Here is a 24399-nt window from a genome sequence, read left to right as displayed (position 1 = left end):
TGTAAATAATTAACAAAAGCTGCTCAGCAACGATCACTAATTAAATCCAGCAAGGTGTTTTGAATGTCTCCATCCTCAGATCTATGTAATAAATATTATAGAATTATATAGTAAATATATTTTATTTCTTAGGAAAGCACTTTCAGGTTGAAAAGGTTGAGGGGAAAAAAACAGATAAGCCATAACTACATTGATGGAGATGTATACTTAAGATTTGTGAATTTTAGAGTATGTAAATTTATTTGTTAATAAATAAAGCACAGTGGATAAAAAGAAAGGAAAAAGGAAAAAATGTTCCATAAGAACATTTGTTACTAATAAAATATTGTCCTTGTTACAAATAAAATATTATCTTTTTAGGAAAAACAAAACACATTATCTTTTTAGATAGACAACCTGGAACTACAAAATCAAAGGTTCAAGTTGGCATCCATTCAGTTATTTGCTTATTGCTTACTGTGGTCTGCCATTTTGCTAGAGGCTGAGCAGCACACTGCCCTTTCTTTCCTTCAGACTGCTCACCGCACAGGAGTCCTGGCTTTCCAATTCAGCTGCCACTGGAGTCCAGGTTCTTATGAGTCCTGGCCTGGTCTGAGTGCTTGCTGCTTATGGTCACCCACATCTAGGATCCTCCTTTCCAGAACTATTGGCTAAATTAATCTTCACAAGAACAATTTCAACTGAGGTCCATCCCCATTCTAGTTTTTTTTTTCCCCTGAGGGGGTGGGTACCAAGGATTGAACTAAGGGGCACTTGACCACTGAGCCACATCCCCAGCCCTATTTTGTATTTTATTTAGATACAGGGTCTCACTGAGTTGCTTAGCACCTTGCAGTTGCTGAGGCTGACTTTGAACGTGAGATCCTCCTGCCTCAGCCTCCTGAGCTGCTGGGATTACAGGCATATGCCACCACACCTGGCCCTATTCTAGGGATTTTGATGTCTTCCTACTGTTATTAACTATATATATAAATGCCTTGAGTGAACAATAAAGGTGAGTTGTGGCATGATGCCCCCTCGTTCTCACTATTCTTTTATAATACTCAATGCACCAAACTGGGCACTTAATATTTTTCAACCTTCCCATGTTTTTGTATCCATGGAGATAACAAGGCCAAAAATTCCATCTAGCCACATCTCCCTCTGTGAACACTGCCTTCAAGAGCCAGTTCAAATGCAACATTCAGCATGGCTTAGCTTGGATGCTTTTCCTTATGTGGATCCCATGGCACTTGTGAAGTTTGCTCTTAATGAGATCACTGCTTTTATCCTCTTCAATAAAACCTAAATCGCTTGAGGGTGGAAATCACGAGACCCTTTGTCATGTCTATAACCTTTAAGGTAACTTGCTTAGTGTCTGCCACATCATAGAGGCTCAATAAACATGTATTCAACATTACTTGCAATAAAGCATGAAAATTATAAGAAATAATATGCAGGAAGAAAATAATGAACAATATAAGACTATTTACGATGAAATCCTAAATTGTGCAAAATACATTGAAAGTGGGGTAGAAGTTTGGAAATGAGAAGCATTATTTTGTAATTATTTTAAAAATGCATATAGGTGCCAATTTACTCTGTGGCAATACTTGGGATCCCGTTTTGGAGTCAAAGAATGAAGTTTCTCAATGACCTCAGAGAGTTGATGACTAATGGGAAAGATAGACATGCACATGGGCCATAGTAATAGCACAGGACGAAGCTCCAACAAAAGATTGTGGCCAGGAAATCCCAGACAAGGGCACCTCATTGTGCCTGAAGGTTGGTGTGAGGCTAGGGGAGGTGCCACACTGAAGGAAAGTTTCACCGAGTAGACAAAGAAGAGAGGGGCACCCCAGATTGAGGTAACAACAAAAGCCAGCCAACAGAATTTGGAAAGAGCACAAAAAAGATGAGAAAATTTAAAAAAGGTTCAGGAGGGAAATGCTGATGCTGGAAAGACAAAGCAGGAAGGGGCTTGCTCTTTCAACAGCCACTGGGGTGGTACTTCAGGTGCTGGAGTAGAGAACAGAACAAGGCTGGAGGGTGCAGATGAAGTAAAGGGAAGGGCGGCTGGGAAGCTGGACCTGTGAAGTCCACTGGGATGGGGGAGCATGTGCTGGAGGGATGGTATGTGAGCTGGGCACTGGGAGATTCAGAGAGGAGATGTGGCGGGGGGATGAGCTAGGAGGCATATCTGGAATGGCTGGAGGAAATGCTGGCTGGAGGAGAAAACTCCTGCTGGGGAGGAGTGGGGAGTAACACTAATGGAGCAGCTAGAGTTGGAGTAAGGAGAGCTTGAAATCGAGGCGGCACAGCCTTTGACGTGTGCTGAAGATGGTTCCCATAAAGGGCAGTTGGGCAGCAATGGGCTGCCTGGTTGGGGTCAGACAGATAAAGTCTGTGAAGTTAGTCCTGAGTTCGCTCCATAAATCAAGGTGTGAGATGATAAAAACCATAGAAACAGAGACTACCTCAGCCAGGCCTGGGGAACTTTTCCCATGTGCCTTCAATTGGCACATGCTGGCTCCTGTGACCCAGTTCCAACTGAGGCCTTAGCTGATGAGACCAGGAAAGGATATCCAAGGACCCAAGGGAGAATACCAAGTTTCTCTTTGAAATTCTAACCAGGCAACATAAAGTAATATTTATGAAGAAGTTGGAAAGAAAGGAGATGATCACCATGCAGAATGGGTTGAAAAGAGTTGGGGACAGGAAAAGGCATGATCAGCTGTCTAAGCAGAAGGGGCATGTACATGGGAAAGGATGCAGGTCGGCAGCTAAGAATTTAGACTGAAGTCTTCTTGTCTGGATTCAGACATTAGCATCGTGATATAGATGAATTTGAGCACATTTCTTAACCTAATCTATGTATGGTCATAAAGCATCTGCTTATGTTATTTGTGAGGTACATGAAACACACATACAAATAGGAAGCAGAATGCCAAGTGCATAGCAACCCTTCATATAGACAGTAGCTGGCTGTGAGGAGTGTCTGCAGGACTTTGAAATAATTAAAGGACAAAAGAGAAGGAGGAATCAAAGATGTGTCTGAGAAAGGAGAAACGGGGAAAGCACCCATCTTCAAGTGCACGCGAAGCTAAAGCCAGAGCAGTTTCTCACCTGACTGTGTCATGTCTTCTATCTTTTGGAGCACGGTCACCTTTAAGGTTTCTCCATTAATCATTAAAAGATGACCCTCTTCGCAGCCAACATACAGGTCACTTGATGGAGTCCAGCAATGCATAGTGGGGTGAAGCAAAGGATATAAATCGTCTTTTGGCTTCAGGGAAAGAATAAAAACCTCATGTTAAGGACAGCAGTAATGGCTAAGAGTCAGAGAAATACCCATCGAAACAATTGCCAAAAAGAAACCAATGACTACACTCATATAATAAATTTAATTGGTCTCACCATATTCCAAGAGCTAAGCGAACTTCTTCCTCTCTCTATTTTTAATTCACTAAGAAAAAAAGAGTTGTTCCTGCTGACACATTCAGAGCTCTGCCATTCTCAGGGATTCTCATGGAAGTTTTGAGGAATATCTTCTAAAATGTTTCTTTGTGGACTTTTTTGGTCTTGGATCTAAGAAAGCCATTATCTAGCTAAAATCACCATGGGGGAAAGACTTTCATCTGCAGTCCCCTCTCCTTGTTCTACAGGAGGTGGTTAATGTAAGAGGCCGCTTTGGAGCAGCCTTGCAGTTCATGGAGAATGTGAGGAGCTTGTTCTGATTCTGTGGCCATTCTTAGTGGACACAAGAACCTAGGGCCTTTCAAATTTAGTTCATGAGACATCCTGTGTGATTTAATTTCCTGGAAAGGGAAATACACAAAATCTATGGGTTGTACCTAGAAGAAAAGCTTACTTTGGGGACTGAAAATAAAGTGGACCAAAGTTCTAACCAAATGTTTACTGGTAAGCAGTGAATACTTTAGGCTTTGTAGACCACATAGGTATGTGTCTGTATCTTCTTTTTATTTCTCTTAATCTTTAAAAAATGCAAAAATCAAACCAACATGTAAAACAGATCAAAATGTACAACTATAATGCACCAATAAAAATATGGGAAAAATGCAAAAACCATTCTTAAGCTTGGGATGTAAAAAGAAGCCTGAGTTTGTTGATCCCTGTCTTGGGTGATAACACTTTAGTATTATGCTCCTCACAAGGTAGTGGCAAGTGTGGCTCTATCAAAGTCACTATTTCTAGAAGATTCCTGAGGGGTACAAATTTGTAGCAAGATTGATATTTTAATAAATATTTACTGGGTACTGGTTATACATCAGGCATCGTGCCAGGTCCTGAGGAAAATCACCTGTTGATGGAACAAGCAGTGTTGACAATAGCAGAATGAGAAGACATGGTAGGTTATGGTAAAGAGGTGTTTAAGAAGCGTCACTGAAAGCAATGGATTCTTCTTGGTGAGTGCAAGGTTGGGGTTCAAGAGAAATCATCATTCGAGATGCCTTGAAATATGTCTAAGGCAGCAGCCAGACATGGCAAGACTCATCATGGCAATTTTTAAAAAAAGATAGTGACTTTAATTATATGATTGGACTATTAATGGCCTCTTAGCCTTGGATAGTTGGAAGATAAATGCTGAAGTAATCATGTGGTCCCCAATGAATTAAAAAAAAAAGCCATCCAAAAGAATTCAACTGCTGCCAATCAATGACTTTTCTGTGGTATCTGACTGAGATTTGACTCACAGGGGAAAATAGTCATTCACTGAGTCACCATTATTTAAAGTATTTTTAAGTTGGTTGGATGACATCTAACCTTAGATTATAAACCTTAAAACAGAACTTATTTGGCAAGGCAGTGGCTTAAAATCTTTAAAACAAGCAGCCAAAAAGCTGACTAAAACACTGAGTAATTGAATAACACAGAGGGTAACACGGAGGACCCCAAGAGTTGAACACCTGAGGTGTATACTTCCATTTTTTAAAAATATTTTTTTAGTTGTAGATGAACACAATACATTTACTTATTTATTTATTTTTATGTGGGTTGAAGATCAAACACAGTGGCTCCTATGTGTGAGCCAAGCACTCGGCCACTGAGCGACAATCCCAGCCCTGTATAGTTCCATTTTAATTTAATAATATTTAAAAGAATAAAAAAAATATTTAAAACAACAACAAAACACCCACCACCAATCTGGTTCTCCCAAAGCCAATGAATCTGTCATATGAAACAGAATATGAAGATTAAAATGGAAATTGTCTAATCTTTGTATATTAAACTAGTATTATATGTGGATTTACTTTCTTAAGATAAATCTGAACTTGTCTTACTACTTTTCCATTAATAAGTCTATTTGTTGTCACTTAAAATAAATGTGATATTATATGGATTATGTGAGCAGATGTAATAATTTTCAATTCTGAAAGTTATAAAAGTTTTAAAAGGAAAGCTACCAATTATGCTTAAAAATATTTATTAATAACATAACCTCCTTTTTCATCACTTGAAGACTAAATATAAAAAGTTGGAGTCCAACTTAATGCTGCTTTAGAAAATGTATTTTTCCAGGACTGGGGCTGTAGCTCAGTGGTATAGAGCTTGCCTCGCATGTGTGAGGCCCTGGGTTCGATTCTCAGCACCACATAAACATAAGTAAATAAAGATATTGTGTTCATCTACAACTAAAAAAAAAAAGAAAAATGTATTTTTCCAAAATATGTTTTAATACTTAAGTTATAAGAAAAAGATTTATATTTATCAACTTCTGAAAAAAGAAAAAAAAAACCCTTGGGGTGGGGGTGGGTAGATGGAAAAAGGAAACTGGATCCTTGACATTAAATTCATTATATCTTGGATCAATTTTCTGCCTCAGATTTCCCCACACTACAATGGGATATGTTTTTAATGCCCTAAATAAGTTATGTAATGTGACTCGGGACTATTTCAAGGCCTATAATGTGTACTTCTAGCATTAACGACTAGAAAGATAATGGGATTATTTAATTTTTGTAATATTGTAAAAGTCCACAGCTTGTAAGTTTTAAGATTGTTATATAGATTAAGTCATTATTAATTTCTCTGTGACTAGCACTCAGGTCACAAGAAATGACGTTCAAAGGAAGGAATGAAATCAAGACACTTGAGATCTATTTTAGTCATGCTTTTTGCTTGCTGCACAACCATTAATGTTTTAGCCATTTTCCTCACTTATTTAACTATAAAATAAAAAACTAAACTACTGGGAAAATTAATTCCTAACTCAAATGCAAGGTATTCTCTGTATGACTAAGAGATGTCAAACTATAACTTGTTGCTTTCAGAAGAAGTTTAAAATGCACTGGGTGCAAAAATCCTAGGAAATAAATACGTCTATTTATTATGAGCATTTTTAGCAATAATAATTCCACATAAAATAATTAAAGGAAGTGTTTCATAGCATTTTCCACTAATAAGAACAATTGCCTGGATTTTAAATGTTAATGTAGGATTTATCATATTGGTGCAAAATGTGAAAGATGAGGGCTCCTGTAGAAAATCACTGTAGGAAAAAAGAAAACATTTGAGATAGTTGGAATTTGCCGGTACTAGGCACCAAATACTAAACACAACCTATAACCATAGGTTCCTCTATTTATTTTTGCTTTGCTGCCCTCCTGTGGCTGAGTGTGGTGATATTTCCAAGGTGAAGATAATCAAAACAAAGGAATTTGTCATTATATCTTGGATCAATTTTCTAATTGATCTAATTTTAAAAAACCAATCATTGTCATTCATTCGAGGAAACCAAAGGGTATGATTCTTTTTTCTTACTTGTCAGAGAGATTTTACAATTCTCACACTGAGCTATTTTTAATATTTAGAGCTCAATTTTCTGCAGTGGTCAAAAACATTTGGAAACTTCCACCACTTTTATCCTCCACTTACAGTTTAAAACAAGCATCAGTATAACACAAAGGATCCCAAGAGTGAAGCTCCTTGCCTGCACCCCAAAGGTCTTGCACCACTTTTGACTGTGCCCTGTCTCCCTCTTGAGCGTCACCACACATCTCATTTATCTCTTTGTCCTCATTGATGCTCTCAACATACAGGTCTTTTGTCAGTTCCTCAAACATGCCAAACCCTCTTCTCCCCCAGGGCCATTGCACATGCAGTTCCATCTACCCAATACACTAACTCTGCTTGTAACACTTCAAGTCTTGGTGTAAAACTCTTCCCAAAGGCCTTTCTCAACCAGCATATGGGAATCCCTTTCTTGCCACCCCATCCCCACTTATCCTGTTACCACAATCATCACATTTTGCAACAATTTTATGTCTGTCTTTGCTCTTGAGTTGTTAATGCTGTCTCTCCTGACAAGGACATCAACCATCTGAGGATTATGCCTGGCTGGTCACCATGTGATCCTCATTGCTTACAACAGCATTGTCACTACTTAGAAGGACTTGACGGAATGAACCAGTGTGCAGCCTTTGACAAACTCTCCCTTTGGAAAGTTTTCTCCACTCTTTTCTATGTTCCTCTCTCCTGGATTTGCTTTTACTTCTGGGATCAGGCCTTCTCAGACTCCTCTTTCTCCTCCTGACTTCTGGCAGTCCACCTCCTCTCTGGCTTTTTCCTCTTCCTCTTACTTTGCCTGTTCATCACACTCCCTTCTTGGCTCTCTCATGTGCTGTCTATGAAAATGATGCCACCATCTGCATCTCCTGACCCTGGAACAACTTGCTAACTTCCACCCAGCATCTCTACCTGGTTGCCTTCCCTGATCCTCATTACTATGTCCCAAACCAAAACCACACCTGGGCTCCCTGCTCTGCCACCACCCTCCCAGTCATCCAGATTAGAAACTCCATTCTTTGTCTCTAGCACTCTCTGTGGCTAATCTGTATTAAAACCCAGGAGGATCCCAGCTATCCTACATGCCTCATGCCACAGTTAGACAATCCACTGAGCCATTCAACTGTTGGGCAAACAAGGTCATTACCCGGAAAGTTTCTGCCTCTTCACCTACTAGCCCAGCAATGGCTGACAGTGGCAGCACAGGTCCGTAGATGAGATCCTTGGGCAATGAGTGGGGGAAAAGCACATCTGTTTCATTAACAAATGTGCCATCTTCTAGAGGCAGTTTTACCGACCTGTACAAAAAAAAGAAACATCAGAACTATCAGATTAACAGAAACTAATCTTTGATGCAACCACTGTTTATCAGTGTCTAGTCTGGATGATTGGGAGGGTGGTGGCAGAGCAGGGAGCCCAGGTGTGATTTTGGTTTTGGACATACTAATGAGGATCAGGGAAGGCAACCAGGTAGAGATGCTGGGTGGAAGTTGGCAAGTAGATCCAGGGTCAGGAGATGCAGATGTTGGCATCATTTTCATTGACAGCACATGAGAGAGCCAAGAGAGAGTATGATTAACAGCCAAAGTAAGAGAGAAGAGGGAAAAGCCACAGAGGAAGTGGACTGCCAGAAGTCAGAAGTTTTTATACCTAAAAACACACGAAAAGATAAAAGCCAAATGGTATATCTTAAAATAAATAATATGTCATAAAGGACAAGTTATGCCCAGTTATAAATTATGAAACTAGGGATTATCAAAATTCTCCAAAGCTAATAATCTAAAGCAAGAATTGTAAATTTTAATGCTAACGGGTCAGGCAGGTGAGTGTGTGACTTGGCAGGGGAGGGACTATAACCGATAGGAAAATATTCCTTGTAAAGGTGGCAGATATCACTTAGTTCCAGCCAAGAGGGTTGTTGACCTGTGTGAAATTTTATTCCGAACTTTTAAGACAATATCATAACCTGAATGTGTATGAGAAATGTCTCAAATGTAACATTAGCAACTAATACAAATAAAAAACACTGTGGGCTAAAATAAACATGTGTAGTCTGCATTCAGCTACCGTTGCAACCTCTCATATTAAGAATTAATTTTTAAATTTATCATATGTCAGCTTTTAATCCATAGTATGGTTAGAAAAGTGGGTTTGGAGAATTTGTGGCCTTATACACTAAATTTAAATTTTTCTTGATTATATGTTATAAATGAAAAATTATTTTGAGACATAAAGTACCTAGTACTTAAATGTAAGGCTTTAAGTGTTTTTGAATCCCACTTGCTACCTGAATCAGGACAATCCCCACTTTATCTGCTTATCAAAAAATCATACAAGTTAACATTCACAACTAGAGTAGTGTATTCCAGGGAAGCAAAGGGAGACAGAGGTGTGATAAATTAGTGACTGCCCTGACAAGGTTCTGATAGAGACGTCACCTACTTTGTTAAGAGAAGCAGTGTGTCGACTCTGCCTAGAGGTAGATTTGGCTTAGGACATGCAGAGTAGGGAGCAGAAAGAAGGGCCTTGCTTAGAGCTCTCCAGCTTGAAAACTTCTGCAGGGGGATGTGAGGGGGTAGATGTACTCATCACTTAAGGCAATTTTTTAAAAATTGCAATTTTAAGGTTACATCTGTTAAACATCTCTTGGGTTTTTTTTTTTTTTTTGACTACTTGGAGCAGGATGGAAGTGGTCAGTTCAGTGGCACACTGAGTCTTTGACTTTTTTTTTTTTTTGACAGAGGCATCCATTATCATCATCTATTGCCATTGTCAACAATTTGTTCCAGAATTTTTCTTTGACCTATTTTTAAACTTTATTTACTTTTTTAAAAATATGGTGCTAAGGATTGAACCCAGTGCCTCATGCATGCTAGGCAAGTGTTCTATCACTGAGCCACAACCTCAGCCCTGATCCATTTCTTTTAAACATATAGTGACTCCATTATATGTAACCACTTCTTTGTGGGTAATATGGCTGAATGTAGATTGTAATCTGTATATTTCCTCTAACAGTTTCTTACTTTTGATGTTTTACTAGAGCATCATGAATGTCCTTTGTGTACAATTATAGTATTTCAAAATAGGAGGTACAAATCAAATTTTGCTAAATTAAACCATGTTGGGAAAAGCTCTCAAAGGACTCAATACTAAAAAGAAACTCATTGGGAAATGAAAAAGAGAATCTTCTGAACTGCAAATAACCACTCTAAGGTAATGATATATGTTGAAAGATGTTATAACTTAAGCTCCGTGTGCATGTACATGCATGAGCATGTGCATGTGTGTATGTATGTGTGTTTAAAGCCACTTGATTTATCCAGTTGACCCAGCCATATTACATGTATGTAAACAAAGACCACCACTTGGTGGTTGTGTGGTAACAATGCCTCCTACCTTGCTTTGATATAATGCTCCTGGTTACTTCTTTCGATGGTCCACACATTCACTGTACTTGGACTTGATAAGCAGAGCTGGCGCCAGTTCATGGGATTAAAAGACAGCTGGCTCACATCCAGACCAGGCTGGGATTTCTTGCACAAGATGACATTGGATTCCCAGTTCCTTAGAGGAAAATAACATTTGAGGAAAAGTTAGTTTAAATCATGCTTTCAGAATATGTATCTAATTATTTTAATACATAAAATACATAAATTGGGACATAATTTATAATATAATTTATATAACTAAAATATAATCATATTTATATATGTGTTATATTATGACATTGATATAAAATTTGTAAGTATGCTTATCATTATACTGAATCCCTTTAAGAAACAAAATAACTATTTTTAAAATGTCACACTGTCTTATGCTACAGCAGGCATATTTTATTCTGTTTATTCAGTTTGCATTTAACTCAGCCAAATCTAGAAAATGGAATATATCATCACATTTGCTGAAAAATATATGTGGTGTCAAACTCCTAAGCACTGTGAATGAATACCCCATATGAATTTGGGTATACCATACTTATCAATGTTAATTGATCATTTACTGAGATTTTAAAATCAAAACTGTAGCATTTTAAAATTGATTCATCAGGAAACAGGAACTAGTAGTTCCTAAATTTGTCAATCAGCTCTGTCCTGCTCTCACTGTCTTCCACGACCACCACATCAACTACTCTCTTGCTACAGTCTTTGGTTCCCTTGATTCTTTGACTTTCTGCCGCAGATACTGGGCAGAGCCTGTCAACCCTGGGTGGATACAACCAATGCATGGACAGCTGGGGACATAGGAACAAAGGTCACAGGGCTGTGCCAGTCAGTGATACCATGAACTTGTGATTACCACTCCCACTGGACCCTTGGTACAAACTCCAATCCTGCTGTTTCTCTGGTTGGGTCTCTTGCCTATGCAAGCATTTTGAATACTCTCTCTCCTACAGCCCCTAACTCTTCTATCTTCTTCTCAGTTTTAGCAAGTAGTCTTGATTCCCACAAAGATCATTACCTGAGAATTCCACCCCCCACCAATACCTGCTGTCAATTTCCACACCCGTTAGGGTTATATCTTGTCTCCTGTTATAATGGAGGATGTGTCTTGCCTCCTACCAAAGGCCAATTTCACCACCTGTGCTGAATCCTACAGGTCTTGAATTCTTCAGAACATTCATTTATCTATGACTCCTTCTCTCCTGCATCTTCAGCCTCTCCCTGCCACTCCTTCCTATCAACATGTAGGTGCTCAGTTGCACCATCATTTTAAAAGGCTTCCTTCAATTCCAGGCATCCATGCCTAACTTCTTAAGTGATTTGTGCTAAACTTGCTCCCTTAGTCCCTCTCTCTCATACCCCAGAATGTCTGTTTCTCCCAACCACCATTCCCTGGACACTGTTCGAGATGTCTACACAGATGTCTACCTTCATCCCAAATCCTACAGGCACACTTTTGTTCAACTCTACCTCTGCAGAATTTGACATTGCTCGCAGCTACCTTGTGGATTCTCATATTCCTCATACGGGGCACTTCATATTCTCTTTGGCTCAACTGTGCTTGACTACCTCTCTGGTTTTGTTAAATTGACTCAGTGATTTTCCAATTCTGTGGACAATTCTGCTTTGATTAGCTTCATGTTACTCAGCCAGCACACCTGGGCACGAGGTGTAAGAGGTTGCAAGAAAACTGAAAGTGCAGGTGAATCAACATGCTGTGTTGTGAAGCTTTGATCAACTGGGTACAGGAGTCAGCAGATAAATTCTTGTCTCTTCTTCTTCCCTTCTTCAGTCATTTTCATTGCCTGGGGACAGTCTGTATTTATAGTAGTTCATAAAGCATCTCTGAAGGCCACTTTCAGTAGCGTAATCAATTGCACATGGTACCCAGTGATGGCTGCAAAGTAATTCTCTCTCATATTTGCTCTTCTCCTTTCCTACCATCCCCCTGGGTTGTGATTCCTATCAAAGAACAGGCTTGTGGGTTTTGCTTCAGTTATGCTTTCTGTAGAACCCAGGAGGCGGCATATTCTAGGACCCTTCCCAACTAGTGTTCCTCTTCCTTCTATGTCTGCTCCTTATGAATCTCCTCAGGGGTTCCTCTTCCTTGTTTAGTCCCTTCGATGGGTGTTCCTCTAGTTTCTCTTTAGTACTCTACTTGTGACATTTGAATGATCAATTTGCTTCAACAATACCCAAAATGATCTCTAGCCTTCCCTGCTAAGCTTTAGTCATGGATATTTCGTTGCATAAACATGTGTGTCCTCCAATATCTGTTAGCCATTTCTTCCTCTAAGTACAGAACCCCTGGATTTTAGCTAGGCACATGGTTGCCCACAGTGAGGACCATATTTCCCAACATCCCTTTTGGCTATGGCTAAGCTGCTAATGGGATTAGGTGGCAGTGGTGTGTGCAACAGAAAGTCTATGCCCTCCCTCTCATCTTTTCCTCTTCTCTCTAGCTTCTCAAAATACATGAGTAGCACCCCATTTTAGACTGGAGATGGTGGCAACACCTTAGAATGACAGAGCAATAAGATAGTAGGAGATTGGCCACCAGCACTGAGGAGCTACCAATACTATCCAAGGGCAGCTCGAATCCAGACAACTGCATGGGAGAGAAACTTCTGTTGGTGATTTGTGTTTCTGTTTCAGCAAATCAACCCCAACCTTGACTGATATCTACCCAATGGACACCTCCATTTATACCTCATGCACCTTCAACTCTGCCTGCCCCCTCAACTCTTCTTCCCCTCCTGCCTCTTTCAACTTGTCTCTTCCTAGGCCCTCAATATCTTTCTGAGTAATGTCTCCAGATTGCCCAAGTCACAATTCTAGGTTTAGCCCTCAACCCATTCCTCCCCCTCAGCACCACACCCAATATTCAGTAGGTCACCAGGTCTTATGATGTTACTCCTAAACACCCCCCAAACATCCTCACTGTCCCTTCCTCACTCACGCCATGTTCATCTCTGCCCTGGACCAGCAGGCCTCCAAACTGATGTTTATGCTTTGTTGCCTGCAATATACCTTCCGAAATATGGCTGGAAGCAGTCTTCTTAAATGCAGATATGCTTATGTTGCATCCCTGCTTAAAACCTCATAACAGCTTCCCATTGCCTTAAGGATAAAGGATGTGCCCGTTGGCATGGCTTATATGTAAGGTGAGTCCCTTTCCCAGAATGCCCAGGATAAACCCAGTTTGTGTCTGTTCTCTATATTAATTATTGATAACATACCCTTTCAGTCTCAAAAGTGTCCTGTTTGCATGACCAACTATGATCACCTATTTATAAGGCTGCTCCTGAGCTGGCTGCAGACCACCCCTCCAGACTTGCCTCTTTCATTTCTAATCTCATTTCCCTTATTATGCCCTCTTAATTAGAACCTTCTGCTTGAAATCCTCTTCCTTCCCACCATTTAAGGTTGATTCCTACTCAACGTTTAGGTGTTGCTTTAAGTTGAATTGTACCCCCCCCATTCATATGCTGCTGTCCTGATCCCAGTATCCTCAGAATGTGATCTTATTTAGAAACAGGGTCTTTCCAGAGTTAATCCAGCTAAACTGAGGCCATTAGTGTAGGCCCTAATACAATGACTGGTGTCTTTATAAAAAGGGGACATTAAGAAACAGATGTACACACACATACACTCACACACACACACACACACACACACACACAGAGAGAGAGAGAGAGAGAGAGAGAGAGAGAGAGAATGCCATGTGAGAAGAAGAAATCTGGGTGACGCCAAAGATGGCCAAAAACAGCAGAAGTTGGTGAGCGGCATGGAACAGGTTCTCTCACAGCCCTCAGAGGGAATGAACACTCTGATCTAGGAATTCTGGTCTTTCAACTTGAGACAATGGATTTCTGGGGTTTTTTTTGTGGTACTTTGCTATGATGAGTCTAGCAAACTAAGACAGGTATTGACCTGAACATCATCTCCCTTCCCCAGGAAGCCTTCCCTGACCACCCATGCCATCCTCAGATGAGAGGCCCCTTCTCCATGCTCCCATGGGAAGCTATGAAAATGTTCAGACCCCTCCAAGTTTTAACCCCACTCAGCAATTCACCAGCTGTTTAAATTTAAGCTAGTGGCTCATATAAAATTCAAACTGGAGAAAGAAAAGATTGCATTGGTTCAGTTTCTCATATTATGCCAGAAAGCATTTTACAACATAACAGAAGCATAAAACAGACTTTGTGCCTTGCTTTCACCATTGTCTGACACTCCTAGGAATGGAACTTTATTGTTATAGTATCCTGATTGACAGCCCCCATGTGATAAAGGCAGGTATGATTTTATAAGTTAAACTCTGGAACAGATATAATGCTGTGACTATATTGCCTGATAGATTAATTCAGTTTAAAGTTGCTACAGTTATAGAGACCTCTGGAAAGTTAACCATTCTTGCATGCAACCTAGAAATTTTCTTGAGTCATTCTTTTTGCTAACTCTGGTTGGGGGTGGATAGGGGATGGTTTGGGGGAAGAGTTAGGTCATAAAGACAGAGCCTTCATGAAGGGGATTGTTACCCCACCTTCTTTTTGTTTGTACTGGGGATTGAACCCAGGGGCACTTAACACACATTCCCAACCCTTTTTCTTTTTTGAGACAGGGTCTCACCAAGTTGCTTAGGGCCTCACCAAGTTGCTGAGAATGTCTTTGAACTCTCCATCCTCCTGCCTTAGCCTCCTGAGCCAATGGGATTAGAGGCCTGTGCTAGTGTGCCCAGCAATTGTTACCCTTATAAAAGAGATTACAGAAAGTTAGCTCATTCCTTCCACCGTGAGAGGACACAGGGAGAAGGCGTCATCTACAAATCAGGAATCAGGCTCTCACCAGACACAAAAGCTGCCAGTGTGTTGATCTCAGATTTCCATTCTCTAAAATTGGGAGAAATAAATGTCTGTTGTTTATAAGCCATCCAATCTAAAGGGACTGTGACAGGAATAGCTTCTTTTGTCTTCCTGCTGGTTCCATTATTAGGGAAAAATATAAAACTTCTCTGCATGCTCACCAACTGTTTGAAAATTCTGTTTTAATGTCTAATCTCTCTGAAGCTTGCTTTCTTTAAAGTGAGGACTAACCAGTGTGGATGTCCCATGGATTTTTGTGGGGATTAAATGAGTTTATCCATTTGAAATCTCATTCTCTGATGAAACTGGTGATGAGCATAGCAGTGGGTCTGCCTAATGCCCTTTGCTGATGGATCCCAGATATCCCAGACATCCCCAGCCTGTGACTATAGCATGAGGTCATTCTTTTCTTACTTTGAAATATATTTTTTCAAATTCTCATTTTTTATCATAGAAATAATACATGACTCCACTGTGTTCTCTTTAAACATTAGAATGTAAAGGTGAAATTCTCCTTGGACATAGTTCCTTCCAGGGGTTGAATCAGGGTTCAATTGCAACATCATATATCTGTTCCCAAGTTTAATTTATAAAGTCACGCCTGCCTTTATTACATGGGGTTATCAATCAGGATACTGTGATAACAAAGTTCCATTCCAAGGAGTGTTAGATAAAGGGCAAAGCCTGGTCATGTTCCAATAAAATGTAATGTATTTATTTTGGTGAGCTGCTGTCACCTCCTCCCTGCTCATCTTACAGCTCCCTCTTGCCCCAGCAAAACCTCTTGGTGAAGCCTCAGGCTCTTGGTCCCCCATCATAGGATTAAATCCCACTCACATATTCTATGCAACAACCTAAGGTGCCACAAGGCTGCTCCCAGAGCTTCCAGAACCTGTGGTGCCACAGCAGAAATCTAAAGAAAAGTCCATCTCCCAGCTCTGCCTACTTTCATTCATGGGGCCCTAGGGCATCTGTACTAGTGCCTGGCCTCAAGAAGAATCTCCTCACAACAGAGTCATCTCTGGTCTCCCTTCAGCAGCTGCTCTGTCCTCCTCTGCTCTCCTCACCCCTGCCCTCTTGTTTCTCTCCTCCAACACTGACTCCTAAATAGACATTTTCATGAATATTGAGATATGCAAAAATTAAAGGGGAATGGGAGTGTGGGGGAGAGACTGCCCTTAAGTCTCTGTCCCACCTTGTCTATCAAAAATGCTTCACCCATTACAGAAGTCTCAGGCTTCCCCAAACTATGTTATAAGATGCCTAAGAAAAGAGACATTATATACCCAGCAGAAATCAGGGGATAAACATTTACTGGATTCCAGTGAGCAAATGCAGCTGCCCATAGGGGCCAGGAAACTAGTGCAAAGGAATGAAATGTCTTGAATATACACTTCTAAGTCAGGGGGTAGTAAACTCTTTCTATAAAGAACCAGACAGTAAATATTTCCAAGTTTTGTGATCCATATATGATTCCTATAAGAACACAACTCTGGTGTTATAGAACAAAAGCAGACATAGACAATATATAAGCAATTAAGCATGGCTATGTTCCAATAAAACTTTAATTAAAAAAACAAGAGGAGAGCTATCCTTGCCTTATGGGCAGTTTATGGCCCCCATTTGGGATTGTAGAAGCCACTGTGACCTTCTAGAAGAGTAAGCAACCACGCACAATAACACATATGAGACTACTGCCTTGTGGGACCATAGGTCCAGAGTTGCCCGTGTTCAAGAGAAGCCAGATAATTTATTCTCTAAGAGTTTCCAATTTATAAAATATTCTGTGACCCAAAAAAAAATATTCCAGTCCAGAATTAGCCTAAAGATGATGACTTCTTATTCTCTGACTTAAATAAATACCTTGATAGATATTGTGCTTATACTGAGTGAATTCTTAGAAAATATTTAGTAGAGGAGAAATTGAAGCTCAGCTTCTCCAAAATCACACAGCTAGCTATTTATGAGGCCAGGATTCAGGCCCAAGTCTGTTGTTTTAAATGACCTGTTCATTCCTAGTCAGTGCTATTTTTAGCATTCACAGGTTGCACGTATGAAAGGTAAGTGTAGTCTTCTGCTTTTGGAGCCATCAGAACCTATGCCCTTGTCTTCTCTCCCAGCGTGCTTTCTGTCCTAAATTGTAAGATAACACATTTCTGTTGGTAAAGTCACTCAATTTGCAGTACTTTATGACAAAAGCCTTAGCAAGCAAATACAAAGATAAACAAATTATGGTATCCCCATACCACACACTAGAAAGGAACAACCTTAGATACACAGCAACAGGGGTGAATTTCAAAGCAACTATGCTGCATGAAAGGCGGCAGACAAAATAGAATATACACTATCTAACTCTGTGAGATTCTAGAATAAGCAAACAATCTACAATGATAGAAACACATCAGTAATTTCTTGGAAATGGGGTAGAGACAGGACAGACAGGGATAAGTGTATATATTGCAGTAAGGAGGATCTCAAGCAGTGCAGGGAAATTTTGCAGGGTGATGGGTACATTTATTGTCTTGATTATGGTGACAGCTTCATAGGTGTGTATGTAATTTGATACTTAAATTGTATGCTTTATATATGAGCAGTTTGTTATATGTTAATTATATCTCAACTGTTCTGTAAAACTCTACATAAACTAAATACATATGTCTCTCTGAATCTAGATTCTTACATTTTTGTACAAGAAATGCTGGTAAGTACCAGTGTCCTCAGTCATTTCTAGAACATTTTGTACTTTCCCTTAATAAAACAAATTCCCCCCTGCATGGATTTATATCATGATAGAAGAGTGAATGCAGCTGTGAAGTTGGCCATGGGAAATGAGCCAGCATGGATCAAGATGTGTCTAATCCACAGGCAACTGTTATAAAGGTGGCAGGATATCATTCTACTGTCAGCAAATAATTGTTCTAATGTCTCCACAATTACTTCAAATGCAGGTCTAATGCAGAGACCATCTCAAATTCAGCGTTCATTGAAAACATGCTAACAACTCAGCAGTATCATATGTTAAGAAAAGGTGTATAATTATACATATTTATAAGAATATACTTATACATACATATAATATATTATTTCTTTACCTGACAAAGGAAATATTGCAGCATCTTAATAAAAAGAGAAAGTCAATCATTAAATTATTTATAGTTTTTGCTCTGCCTAATTTTATGTCTAAATGTAACAATTATATTAGACCTTACAATCGGGATTTTTATTTATTCCATTTTTCCTTATTTCAGATTCTAATGTATATTTCCTTTGATAAAATCCAAGAGAAGATTCAAATGTAATCCAGTGAAAGGAATTCTTCAGGATGCTGAAACTTACCAGAGGGCCAGTTCAAATTCTGGAAGAGAGGAGTAACTAGCCAAGTAGGTGCCACAGTAACTGAAGGTAAGTAAAGTGTAGTCCAGAAGAATGTTGCCTAAAATATAAAATCCATTACAAGGATTTGGTTGGCATGTTGGGATTAACTATGGTCTTATAGCTGTTTCTCTTTTCTAGTGATCTTTACATCATTCTAAAGCATTTAAACAACTGGAGTAAGAGATCCCCTGGCTGACTTCTAAGACTATGAACAGAAAGCTAGGAGTAGAGTTAAGATTCATTTTTAAAAGATATTAGAATGAATTAAGACCAGCAGTCACTGTCTCTACACTTTGTTGCAGAATGGAGGATACTGCACCATAAATGTCCTAGCATGATTTGAAATAACCCAAGAGCCATGAAGTATCTCATCAATAACAGTTATTCAAATTTTACCTTGAGGGGTAGTAATAATTCTAGCTTATCTCCATGTTCTATTTCGAGGCCATATTTAGCCCCTCAGCTTAATATTTTCCAATTCTTGGAACCTCAAAAAGCTCTGTTCTGATTTGTACTTCAAGTTAAAGAAATGCAACTTTACTTTAAAAGAGCTGGGTGTGGTGGTGCACACCTATAATCCCAGCAATTTGGGAGACTGAGGCAGGAGGATCACAAGTTCAAGGCCAGCCTCAATGACTTAATGAAATTAAAGTCTCAGCAATAACAGTGTTTAAAATGTGCACCCTGGGGATGCTGAGAAAGGGTAGTGTCTGTTTCTGCTTCCCAGGATTGGGGGTGTGATTTCCTTCGCTTTTTCTACTCAGGTGGGTCTACAGGTACAAGTTTTGCCTGTGCTCTGGTCTGCCTTTATATTCATCACTTAATCTATGTATTTTCAATGGCCCCATTTCCAATTTTTTTGCCTTTCTCATTTTACCTGACCATAATATAATCCTAAAATGTAAATTTGCCATTAATTGAATCTATTTAGCATAGTCTAATTAACAAAGAAAGCAATATATACTAATGAAGCATCCATGCAAAAATAAAATTTTTTCTGTGGATGAGGCCTTAATAGAATGATTGCTATACAGTTGCCCCTGATAATTGAAAACTATTAATTGTATATACATTTTAAATTAAAAATATGATTTTTTGAAGAAAATACAAAAAAGGGGGGAGGAGAAGAGAAAATATATTCTCTGTGATTCTATCACCAAATTTGGAAAATTTCTTTCTGGTATTTTCCTCTATTTATTCACTTTAAAAGTACATGTTCTTTAAATGTAGCTTTTGTAGCTATAATCATGGCTTGAATACTATATATAATAAATACTCCATTTACAATGGAATTTGGGTTATACATACAGTTGAGTTCTATTTTTTTTGTTCATATTATGTGAGCATTTGATCATTAATGTTTCTATAAAAATGTAATCCTTAGTGCTTGTGATAATACCCCTTTATTGGAGGTTTTAACTTATTTAACCATATCCATATGGGCATGTGGGTTATTTTCCATCTTTAGCTATAATGACCCTACTCGAAACTTCTTTGCGCAAATCTTTGACCACATTTCTGATTACTGTATTTCCTTAAACTTGAACTCTTTTTCTTGTAAATATTTCCCAGAAAGACTCTATCAGCTAATACTCCCACTTTTGGCAAAAAAGAATGCCACCAATTTCACTGTACTCTGCCTAGCAATCATGATCTTTAAAAAATTGTGACCTCAATTGGCATAAAAACAGCATCTCAGTTTACACTTTTTAAAGTGAATATTGAGATGGGACTTTTTCGATGTCTTTGGTCATTTGTAATCTTTTGTCTAGGCAAGTTCCTTTTCCATCTTTCTCCAGAGATGTTTGTCTTTTTACTTATAGTTTCATAAATTCTCTGAAAATATTTGATTATATTTGTTCCAAATATTTTCCTTGGCATGTTGTCTTTTAATTTTGCAAGGTATTTTTGATGTTCAAAAAGCTTTAAATTTGTATGTAATTAAATGTGAATCTTTTATTTTTAATTGTGTTTGAATCATTTCTGTGTTCTACCACATTTTCTTCTACTTTTCAAATGGATACATGCTTTAACGTATAGCATATACGTTAAATGAGCATATACGTTAAATGAGCATGTACGTTAAATGAGTTAAATATGTTAAACGAGTATCCCATTTGATACTTTTGTTCAAATATTTTTTTCTTAACATCATTGTTGAATAATTCATATCCTTTTTGAGAGTTTCCTTCACCATATGCTTAACTTTTCTAAATTTTGCCCACAACTCCTTTACAGACCTGGAGGTCCCTGTACCAAAAGCACACTACTAATTATGATAGCACCAAGATGCTACAAAGACCTTTTGTCTTGCCTCCATCCTCTTTCAAATTATGCTCTTTTCTTTTTTCTCAGATTGACTTTGGATCATTTCAGTATTCCTTGTTTCTAAAATAAAATAAACCTATGAGTTATTTTCTGTAACAAATATTAGAAATAATATTTGTTTATAATAACCAAGTTTTCCAGCCAGGAATATATGTCTCTATGGAGTTAAATGCTTTAGTGATATTGTTTCTTCATCTAGTTCACTATTATGTTTTTGGATTACTCCTAAGTATTTAAATCTTATACTTACATGGGTATGTATTTTGTAACCATCTTACTGAAAATTCTTTTATTGGTCATAGCAGACTACTGCATCACCCATAAGCTGCTTTCCCATAGTTATATTTTTTTCAGTTTTATATTTTGTTGAATTGGGTAGGACATCAGAATTGGCTATTACACCATTAAATAACAGTGGTAATAATAGGTATCCTTGATGATTTATTCATACTTTCATCGTGAATTCTTTTAGGGTTTCATTTTTTAGTATGTACATTGTCCACCAGCTTGAATTAATTTCTGATTGCTTGCAGAGGGCTATGAACAAATAAATAAGCTGGGGAATTTTTAAGGGTGAAGAGTGGTTATAGTCCACATGGACAGTTCCTAACATGAGAATGGATTATATTTTAAAAAGTTGTCTTAATCTATTGAGAACACAGATATATTTACCCACAAATAAAATGTTTTAATTTTAAATAAAGGTTATTGTGCCATTTTTCTATGTCACCCAAACACTCATTCAACCTACAATATTTCAGAACTAAGGCCAGCATGAACTTTCTGACTTTGGTGTATTAAATTTGAGAATTGTTACATGGAGGATCAGGAGATGTACAGCAGCTCAGACTTGGTCAACTGTATCCATGAATAAGTCAAGAGTAGGTCAAAAAGTAGGTAACCCTGATGAACAGTGTGTGTGTGTGTGTGTGTGTGTGTGTGTATGAGTGTGTGTGTGTTTCTTCGTTACCACAGCCTTAACATTATCCCAATTTAATGGGTGAGACTTGTCCTTATAAATTATACAAACATCAATTCACCTGAATTTTCAATAAATCATCAGGAAAGAAAAAAGTCATTGCTCTGAAAAAGGACAGTATTCTAGCCCAGTGCTTCTCAAAGTTTAATGTTCATATGATTCACCTGGGAAGTCTTGTTAAAAATGCAGGTTCTGGGGGCTGAGGTTGTGGCTCAGTGGCAGAGCACCTGTCTGCCTCGTGTATGCAAGGCCCTGGGTTCGATCCTCAGCACCACATAGACATAAATAAATAAAATAAAGGCATTGTGTCCATCTACAACTAAAAAAATTTTAAAAATGCAAGTTCTGATTTGGTAGGTCTGGGTGGGAACCAGTTTCTGCAATTTTAAAAGGATTCCTGGGTAGCACCAATATTGATGGTAAGCAGACCACATTTTGAATAGCAGGGTTTCAGCCCACTTACTTAAAAATTTAGTGCTTAGTTTGATTTCTATTTAAAACAAAAACCTTTAAAATACAAACTACCTTCATTTATGAGAACTAGATTTGGTCATGTATTATAACAAAAAATCTTTAGTTATGGACAGAGGACACTTCCCCCAGGATACCTTTTAATTTGGTCCTTCTGGTCAATCCAGGAAAGTTGTATATGTAGATGTTGGGTTTTAGCTTCCGGTCAGAAAAAGCCACAACTTCATAAGGAATGTTAGTTGCCACGACGCCCACAATTCCATTAATACACTGGAGTACAGTCTTTGTCTTGGTTTCAATATTAATAAATATTACATAATTCCCACTAGGGTAGCAAATGGTGTCTTCGGTAACAAAATGAACATTCTGCTTAGGGAATCCTTGCACCCATCTTTGGGAAGAGATATGTCACCATCAATATAATACATTTCAAATAATTTTCTTCTCTTTAACAAAGTGAACAAAAACTCATCAAAATGTTTGAAACACATCTATTTTTGCTGCCTTCCTAGCCAAAATAACCTGCAAGATTAAAAAAGAAATTCATACATCTTCTAGCTTTGAGAACAGTTCTCAAGAGCTGTTTATTGATAATTTTTTCAGTTAAAAAAATCCTCTCTGAATGAGCCTAAGAAAGCCTCAGAAGGATTTCTGGGGTCTTCTATACTTGGAAGAAAAAAGGTGAAAACAACACAGAGGAAAAAGAACTTGGGCCCTTCTTTTATAATCAGTAATTTCTAAAACTTAAAAAAAAAAAAACTTGGGGTAGTGCAACATTCTTTGTGGTTGTAAGATAAATAGGAAAATTTCTTCTTTACATAGAATATGCGGCCATAATTTAGGCCTAAAAATACAGATAAATGAAGAAAACAAAGAGTGTAGTCGATGTAAATGATAGGTTAGAATATAAAAGGAATGTACTTTTAAGTGAGGAGTGCGTGGTTAGGTATTGCTGGAAGGAAGGAGAGTCTGAGATAAGAGATTCTATTTTTATTTAAATATTTAAGATAAGCTTTAAGACGCAGAGAAGGGCACTGGTTTGTTGAGTGACCTCAAGGAATGTGAAGAGACAGCAGGGTGGACAGAGGATGCTGTATTGAATAGACCCCGGGTACCAATGTAGGTGAGGAGATAAATACCACCTGCATCTGTGTGACGCTTTATGCTTTTCAGAGCTAGCTACGAATGCACATCAATCCAGTTAGCGGATGAGAGAAAACAGGATTTGACGTCCTAATTTTGGTTTTGGTGGTGGTGGTGGTGGGGAATGTCGCTAAATACTGCAAGAACGGAATGGGGGCTATCCGTGGGATGGGGGTGGGGCAGGGGATATGTATGAAAGGCCAGGGGAACCAGGTCACTGCAGGCAAACTTAGCCAAAGAAAGGAAGTAGAAATGAAAGGTTGTGCAGAGGAATAAAAGGCAAGCGCGCAAGGGTCAGAATGGCAGAAAAATGGAAGGGGTCGGGGGGAGGCGGGAAACCGGTAGGGGCCTGGAGACCCTTCTTGAATAAGGGGGAGGAAGAGCGGTCATAAAAGGTCACACAGGACTGAGTCTGTGAGGAGGGTTGCGGGTGGCGGAGAAGAAGGCGAAGTTGCGGGGAGGACGGGTGTACGAGGAAGCGGAGGGTAGGGAAGGCACGCAGGTCAGGAGTTTCCGCAAGACTTAATTTCGGCCGGGGGCTGTGGACGCCGCACCTCACCGACAGCGTCGCGCCGCTGGGGGAAGAGACAGCATAAGGACTCTCTTCTCCTTCCCTGCTTTGCGCCATGGGCCTCGGCGGGGCGGGGCGGCGGGCAGCAAGCGCCGGACCGAGTTAGGGTCTGTAACGGTTACTCGGCTGTTGGGGCTGCGAGGCTCGAGAAACCTCCACTGTTTACAGCGTATCCAGGAGACTGTAACTCTGCGCCCATTGGCTCCGCCCCCTGTCCGGGTCTTGCGGAGTCCAGCGGATTGGTGGAAGTGCTTCCGCGTTTCTGCCAATGGGCGAGCGCGAGCGAAGCGGAGGGCGGGCCCCTGGGGACGGGTGCTGAAGTGGTACCATCCTAAGCAAATAATTACAATATTAACAAACCTCAAACAGCTATTATTTTGAGTCCTGACCATGCCAAACTTTGTTTTGAGTGCCATACGGACAATATCTCATTGACGCTTCATA

General features: G+C 39.2%; 1 protein-coding gene across 6 annotated transcripts in view; it reads right to left on the bottom strand.

Moving 5' to 3' along the window:
- Cfap43 (cilia and flagella associated protein 43) overlaps positions 1 to 24399 on the bottom strand; it is an 88200-nt gene extending 63801 nt beyond the window's left edge. For 3 of the 6 annotated variants that reach the window (XM_040272725.2, XM_078053287.1, XM_040272726.2), the window contains exons 1-6: positions 23944 to 24399; positions 22379 to 22632; positions 18425 to 18521; positions 10183 to 10350; positions 7934 to 8084; positions 3106 to 3265 (exon numbers count right to left, since the gene is read on the bottom strand). In XM_040272725.2, coding sequence (XP_040128659.2) covers positions 3106 to 3265; positions 7934 to 8084; positions 10183 to 10350; positions 18425 to 18521; positions 22379 to 22632; positions 23944 to 24371 — 1258 coding nt within the window. In that variant the 5' untranslated portion in view covers positions 24372 to 24399. Of the gene's footprint in view, positions 1 to 3105; positions 3266 to 7933; positions 8085 to 10182; positions 10351 to 18424; positions 18522 to 22378; positions 22633 to 23938 lie in introns of all 6 variants that reach the window. The other 3 variants (XM_040272728.2, XM_040272732.2, XM_040272729.2) reach the window with 1 other exon arrangement.

The sequence above is a fragment of the Ictidomys tridecemlineatus genome, chromosome 1 (assembly GCF_052094955.1).
Source record: "Ictidomys tridecemlineatus isolate mIctTri1 chromosome 1, mIctTri1.hap1, whole genome shotgun sequence".
Lineage (NCBI taxonomy): Eukaryota > Metazoa > Chordata > Mammalia > Rodentia > Sciuridae > Ictidomys > Ictidomys tridecemlineatus.
This window is presented reverse-complemented; position numbering and strand designations above follow the sequence as displayed.